Here is a 7,888-nt window from a genome sequence, read left to right on the forward strand (position 1 = left end):
AAGAGGAAGAAAACAAGGCTGGCTTTATTTACCCCACTGCTACGTGCATATCTTAAAATAAGGAACAAAAGTTCAGCTGCACAGTTCCTGTGTTTCAGAGTCCACTTGAGGACACACAAGACAGACTTTGCGCAGAGGGTGGCTCAGGAGCGTCCTACAAGGTATCAAAGAGCCTGCCAGGGCCAGCTTCTACCCCAAGGAGTGAAAGGAGAGAGAGGGACAAGGGAAACAAACACACACTTCACACACTCTCCTCAGAGTAAACTGGGAAAGCTTTTAGAAGTAAATAAACACGCACACACACCCGCCCCCATATTCTCAGAAAGCCACCCAAGCAGAATGCTTTTACTACCCTAACTGAAGGGTTTGTTTTATAAGAAGAGTTTCCTCAGATTTAGTCAACCTTACCAGCCTCCTCCTCCTCTACTTATTCACACTAAACTGTGAAAGGGACTTCAGCTCTCTCCAACCAATTAAAAACTAATTGAAGCAGCAGACTGGCACTATACAGCCTGAGCAGTCTAAGAGACTGAAGACTCAGCTCAGATGAGGCCTACACAATGTCATAATATTTCATTTTATTTAACCTCATAACACAAAGCGCTGAAAAGAGTATTCACAAGGATCCAATCCTGCAAAAAACCCCCCAAAAAATTCTTTATTCCAGATCAAGTCCACTGGGTTCAAACAAACAGTACATGCACTTTAGTGCGTGTGTGCACCACAGTGCCTGCAGGAACAGAGCAAGGTTTTATTTGTTTGAAAAGCTCTGTGAGGAAGTTACGCAGTTTCTCTCTCAAAAAATAAAGCTGTGTTAGAACATAACTTAGTGGTCAGTTAAAGGGGTGAGGATGTCTCCTTGAATGAATAAAATACACTAAGATACACCTGGATATAATCTAACATTTTCTGCTTTTCATAATTATTTTTGTTACTGCTAGGGCAGTAAATAATGCCAAGGAATTGCTGAAAAGAACTCTGTCTCTCAGAGAAAAATAAAATTCAGAACCAGTATTTAAACCAAACACAAATCTTTCTACCTTACAGATACTAAACTTTGTGCCTGTTTCTGTCTTTTAGGAATTGGACACAGAGTTATAAATACTCTCAAAAAGTTGTGGCAAATACAAAAAGGGTGTAAGTAAGCAGCACTGATGACCTAAAAAGTCAGCAGCAACAAAGATTTCACATATACCTGCAGATTTCCTATTGAAATCTCTTTGCTGCCAATATGCAGCCAACAATTTTGACAAGAAATTCCTAACTTGTGGTCCATGGAACAGACCCAAGGCTGTAAAAAGGGCTAGGAGGCGAGCTTGGTATGGTAGGGAAGGAAAGTAGCTGGTGTTAAAAGAGTCAGGATTGGTAGACAACCTCCTGACAGAAGTCAGGCAGAGAGTCCAAAGGAGCAAATCTATGTTTCTGCAATCACAGATTTTTTTTGGATACAAAGAAGAGAGATGCAAGGTGACAGAGGAGAACTGCTTTTGTGTATTGACAGTAAGACTGTTTTAATTGACTGCAGAAAGAAAGGAACAAGACAGCTGTAAGGCAGCTGGTAGTGATTATTTGGAAAGAGTAAGTTTGAGACACAATTTAAGTCCTCAAAAAGTCCTCAGTTAAAACTGGAAAGGAAAAGAAAATGCTAAAGCATATTTGCAAATAGGGTTTATCTGGTGTGGCATCAGATCTCAAAAGTATAAGGACAGAGTATCATTTAACTGAGAGGAGAACAGAAGCTAAACTGCAGAAGAAGTTGCATGGTGCCTTCCTTGCACAAGCTATAAGTGCTACAGTACACCTATATAACTAACACTCCAATACAATCAAAAACTCAGCAGAGCAAGCCCATGATGAAAAAAAGCACAGTTCATGGCAAAACTGACTCAAAGAGATTCAATATGATGACCCTTCATAATTAAAAGCTCTTGGGTACTCACAAAATCCCCTCTAACAACTATACGAAGCAAGGAAATTAACTGAGCAATGTGACAGCCTGACTCTGTACAGGAAATCAAGGATTTCTACAGCAACCAGTTAACTCCAGTTCTTTTGGTGGCCTTCAGCACTGATGAGTTTGCTAGAAAGCAGAAGGCAAGCAGATCAGTGTGAACCGTGGAATCTCAGAAAGCTCATTTCTCTTCCATGCACAGTGCATGCCAAATCTTAGGATTCCTGCAGCATCCAGTTATGAAACTACAATAGAAGAGAAAAACAGATGGCTAAAGCCTGTTGGAAAAAAAAAAAAAGATTAAGCCTTACTTCATTTCCAAGGGAAAAAGATGTATATTTGAAAATACAGAACCTACTTCAGACCGTACCTAATCGATACAAAAATAGGCAACTTGCCTCACAGACGTGAAACCTGCCTTCAGTTAAGGCTTTCAAACATAAGAACAGTTTAACCCTTTTAGAACATCATGGCTCACTGTTTTAAGCAGGATTTAAAAGCAAAGCAGTTCATGTAGATGACAAACATTACAAACATTGTACAAAAAGATCGTACTTCTTTATCTCTCGAGCAACCCCTGAATACAAATCCTGTAGAAAAGGCTCTTTATGTTTACTCTTTTCCAGCCTTTATAAGCAGTTAGTACCCAGGTTCAGGTGAGCAGCTTTCTTGCTCATAAAAGCATCTAAAGGACAATGACACATTAGGAAGCTGGCAACCTCAGCTCTGTAAGTGAAGCCATTCTCTGTGGAAACCAGTCGATATTACATCTGAAGCCTCTATTGAGTCCTTGACTTGCAAGATATCACACAACAATAAGGAAACACAAACGCCACCCTGGAGAGCTCATGTGTTCAGCATTAGATGTTTCAGCAGCTCTATAAAACTGCTATCAGAGCTTCAGGTCCAAGTACTAGAACTGATCTCTGGTCCAAAGGACAACTTTCCCCCTGGGAGCCTCCTCTGCTGAGCCTGTATCTCAGACAAGCCTTGACTCAGTTGCCTGAACAGAGGCCTCCAGCAGCTGGGGAGCTCCAGGGTACACAAGAGACACTTGCCAGGCTGGCAGGCTTGACACAGGGTCAACAGGAGACCTGGGCTTCTCCAAACTGGCAGCTGAGCCTGACAGTAAACCCAAAGGCATCTCAAAACAGCATCTGACACCAATGTTCAGGAACTGAACTGGGTCCCCTGCACAAGTCACAGCATTACACCTGCCAGTGATGCCCAGATTCTATCCTACACAAAACTAGTCTGCTCTGACAGCACAGAGCAGTAAATACAGCTTTTTTTGTAGGAGCCTAAGCAAAATGAATGAGACTGATTTCTGGTTTTATTCAATGACCCTGCACTGAGGATTAGCACTAAATTAACTCTTTCCTATCAACATATAGTCCTTTCAGGCCAAGACTGCAGCTCACTGGAGAGGCTGGGTAGAAAATCCTGAGCTGCCCCAGCTTATTCCAAGGGTAAATGGAGGATGACACACTCCAGCACTTCCAAGTAAGCATCTTTAAAAAAAAAAAAAGAAAAAAATCAAGTGCTTATATGATTAATGCAAAGTGTTTTGATTTCACCGTAGCAGAAGTCACTAATCCATATTAAAGACCAAGACTACACTTGTTTGTTTATTTATTTTAATGAAAGGCTCTAAATAAACCAAGTGTTCAATTTTTCAGAGGTACTGAGCAGCCACAGTAATTAGGTCTGGGTCAGTGGGAGCTGCCAAAATGCCACAGAAGTGACTCAGTACTGTTAATTATCTGAAAAATAAGGAACGGTGACAACAGTGGACACTCCATCACAACCTGTCTCCCCCCTAACACACCACCAATGAAAAGCCATCATTTGAGAGTGGCTGTCTCTAATCATTAGTAGGGACAAGAATCACAAATTGTAGAAAGTAGAAAAAGCAACAAAAGGAGGTTTCAGCCTAATCTGGACAAACGCTGCTATACCTAGAGATAATTCTTTAAAAGAGTGAAGCAGCAACACCAGAGTGGTAGCAACTTTCCACACAGCCAGGGTAATTCCAGAAAAAAGGGCAGGAGCTATTTTAAACACTAAGTTAAAAAAAAAAAACAACCAAACACCAAAAACCAAACAACAAACTCAAATCAATACAAGTCCAGAGGAGACAAAGAGTATTAAATCCAACCAGAAACACACTCGACATTGCAAACCATAAACGATCGGTACAAAAACATCCTAACACACAAGTCCTTCTCTGAAGAGTCAGACAAATGTAGACCTAACAGAAGATAGCAGTTCACAAAGAGGCACACAGCTTGTTTTGGTCATGCACAGTCCTTGCTCACAGACACTTTTCAGTGCTAGTGTGTTTATGGCTGCATTGTCATTTATTTTAAAATATGAATGGAGCATTCTTTTCCTCCAGAAACACTGCATTGTTAAAATGCCAGTACATTAAAATAACTTACTGCTTACTACATTTCAATCAAACAAACTACAGACTACAGCACTGACACTTAATATGTATTGAATACTTTCAGCAAGAACAGCATATGGAGTTCATTTCTTCTGTTTTGTTCTTATATGGGCCAAACTCAGAGACAAGACTTAGAAACAGATGAAGCAGTGATCCTGTCAGCATGCACAAAAAATGTATATAAACTGTACCTTCTCCAAAGGTAAGGAAAGATTTAGTCGAAGGCTCTCAAAATAAATAAATATTTACCCCTTTGTTTCATATAAAAGTTTGACTTATGGCAGAAATATTGTATTTTAGCTTGCATGCTTAAGGAACACTTTTGTTAAGGTTTTCCAAATAAGAGGAAGCAGAATCAAAAAGCTCACAATCAAAGGACCATGTGAGTGATGTTTTTCCCCATTGTTATTTTTCCTAGAATTCATCCACATTTCACCACCATACTGTTGCTTTGTCAGAACCAACACAAGCACTGATATTGCCTATAATTATATTCAAGAACACAAAATGAAAGTTCAGAAGGATGACCTAGTTTTTAAAAATTAGTTGCATATCTGAGTCTTTGAAAGGCTGTTCCACTGCTTCACACACAGGCATTTTGCTAGGTGGGCACTCTCAGTTACGATTAACCAATGAGCTGTTTCTAAAATAATAAGATCCTTCATAAGAGAACTTCTGTGTATGAAGTGACAGTTAGCTGCAATTCCGATGTGAACATTCCCCTGCAGGATTCATATTTTAGTGCTGAAGCATTCTGCAAATTCTCAAGCAACGAGTGAATCAAAGTGAAAATGAAACTAAAGCAGGCTTGTTAATGCAAAGTGAACATCAAAAGTAATAAACCCAACTGCTGAAATAAACCTGAAAAACCAAAATTACTGTGGAAAACTCTTTGGTCTCTTTAGGACAGTAGATCCCACAAGATAATCATAACAGCCTCTTTCAACTTCTACAATGTTTTTATTTGTAGTTTACTCTGTGAAAGTAAGGTCAACTTCCAAAACAATTCTGTTTCTTAATAATATTTCAGAACATTTTAGGTACGAAGATAACTTGCTATTAAAAAACCCCAAACGTTTAAACTGACAGTGTTTCTTTAAGACAGAGCAGTGAGCAGCCCTCCAGCATATTTGACAGAGATTTCCTACTCCAGGAGATAGAATTTAAATTTGTAGAGGCAATTACTCATAACCAGTGAAAGCAGCCAATGCAAGTGCCAAACTTGCCAACAAGAATAAAGGCCAAGTATTAGAAAGGAGGCTGCAGTTTATTACAAGGCAATTTGAACATCTCAGTCCATGAGGTCTGGAAAGTATTTTCTTCATCCCCTGACACTACAGGCTCACACTAATGTGAGGAATTATGTCAGTAACATCAATATTCCAAACATATAAAACAGCAGTTGTATCATGGAGATCTTTCCCTGACTATTTAAAAGCTGCTTCTAGTCTTCCCTAGCAGATTTATTTAAGCTCATTTTGCAAAGGCAAGAGCTGCCAGACCCACAACATTAACCATTAACTGCTGTCTAGTTGGCTATAAAGCCATCCAACTGGACCACCACTGCACAAAATTCTTGTCTGACTAAACAGATACCTCAAGGCAATTCCCAAGGACCTGTCTCTTGCCTCTTCCCGTTAAAAGATAGAAAGGAACAAGCAAGAGAAGGAGAAACATGACCTCTTCAGGTAAGAAAGTCAAAAATCAAAACTGGCATCCACCCCAGATATCCCACCACCACCACCTCCAGGACTGATCTCAAATGCCTCAGTCAGGTAACAACAGTGTCAGTAGATAACACTCATCATGATGAGTTGAGTTGGCAGCTGGAAAACAGCTCATGGGAAATACTTAAAGAAAACCCAAAAAACAAAACCAAACAACAAAACCAACAATCAAAACCACACCACTAAGTCACATATGTCACAGACACCAAGCTAATAAATGCACCCTCCTCTGCAAGGTAAAAACAATGCCAGCCTAAAACCTCAGAATACAGAACAAACCCAGCAGGTCCAGGACAACCACACAGCAAAGCAAGCACTCACTGAGAAAGACAAGCACCCCACTCAGCTGCCTCTGCAGTGGGCAGGCAAGAGAAGGCAAGGGGATGCAAGAGCAGTGCACACACACCAAACAATACAAAATGAGCAACATCCTTCCTGTTTCACCGCCAGCATCTTACTCCATCATTTGTGCAGCAACATGAGCCGCTTCTTACCATTTTTTGGTGCACTCAACCATCAGTTCCTGGTAAGAGGCCACAAACTGGAACTTAGATGCATGTTTCCCAACACGCTGCAGCCTTTTCCAAACTGAAGCCATAGTGGGGAAAAATACCAGTCCTCTTACACAATAGCAAGTCTGTGAATACCAATGTAGGTTTAAGAGAGCGTGTGTGCTTGATACTAGCAGGTTTATATACAGATACAGTAAAAACAGTATGTGAGGAACGTGACAGGATGTCTACAATTCATATTCTGCCTCTCCCTTCTTCACGGTAAATCCCAGTCCAGCTGAATGGCTCATCACTGGCCAGGAGCAGCAAGCAATAGCAGGAGACAGGTAATCAAAAGGCAGTTCTCTCACAGAATCACCATTCCTTGCACAGTAGATGAAGTGAAGACTGCAGGACTAGAAGACAAGACAGAGAGAGAAAGCACTAGTTAATATACTCAACACTACAGTGCTACAATTGCACGTGACCTCGTACCTTCCAAACAACTACAGTAAACTACAAAAACATACCCCCTTCCTGTTATCAAGCCCCCCACCCCTCCAATTAAATAAATAAATAAGAATGCTGCAGCAATTTCAGGAATGCAAACCACGAGACTGTTTGGAAACATATCAACATGTCCTTTTATCAGCACCATCATAATTGGCAACAACAACAAAAAAGGGCAGGTCAGGGCCACACCAGATCCTTATGAAGCATCTCCCTACGAAGCATCTCCGGGAAGCAATGCAAAGTGGCTGAGGTGCTGCCAATATGCACCCAGAGGGAGGGACACAGGGAGATGAAGTTCTTTGTCTTGATGACAAAAGGTGTAACAGTTGTTTCCTCTCTTACACATACACACTCTTCCCCTTCCCATTTCTCTGTCCAAGGAGAAGGACCAGCCAAGAAGCCGGTAAGGGAGTGTTACTATTCAAATGCCCGTGCCAGGGTGAAGAGGAGGATGAAAGAGGAAGGGGCATCTCCCGAGGTCTTGGCTACTACCCAGGATTCCCCATCTTCCTCGCTGCATCACATTGAAATTGAAACGTCTCCCCATCCCGCACGGAGAAATGGTCCATCAGGGAGGTAAAAAGCGAGAGGAGAAACCCAGGTAGGTCTCGTCCCTCGAACGGAAAGCAGCATCTCTGCCGGGTGCAGGGGGAAACAGCCTCTTCATTAGGAATACAGAGAAGCAAAAGCTGGCCGCACCTGGCGAGAAGGCAGGGTAGGCAGGATGGCATCAAAGCTGGCCAGGAGGATACCTGGA

At 41.4% G+C, this 7,888-nt stretch overlaps 1 protein-coding gene across 11 annotated transcripts in view; it reads right to left on the bottom strand.

The window, feature by feature from the left end:
• EHBP1 (EH domain binding protein 1) overlaps nucleotides 1–7,888 on the bottom strand; it is a 215,805-nt gene extending 207,917 nt beyond the window's left edge. For all 11 annotated transcript variants that reach the window (XM_029964393.1, XM_029964388.1, XM_029964387.1 and 8 more), the window contains exons 1-2: nucleotides 7,831–7,888; nucleotides 6,622–7,034 (exon numbers count right to left, since the gene is read on the bottom strand). In XM_029964393.1, the coding sequence (XP_029820253.1) occupies nucleotides 6,622–6,725 (104 nt within the window). In that variant the 5' untranslated portion in view covers nucleotides 6,726–7,034; nucleotides 7,831–7,888. The remainder of the gene's footprint in view (nucleotides 1–6,621; nucleotides 7,035–7,830) is intronic.

This window comes from Manacus vitellinus, unplaced genomic scaffold (assembly GCF_001715985.3).
Source record: "Manacus vitellinus isolate BGI_N305 unplaced genomic scaffold, ASM171598v3 scaffold_70_pilon, whole genome shotgun sequence".
NCBI lineage: Eukaryota > Metazoa > Chordata > Aves > Passeriformes > Pipridae > Manacus > Manacus vitellinus.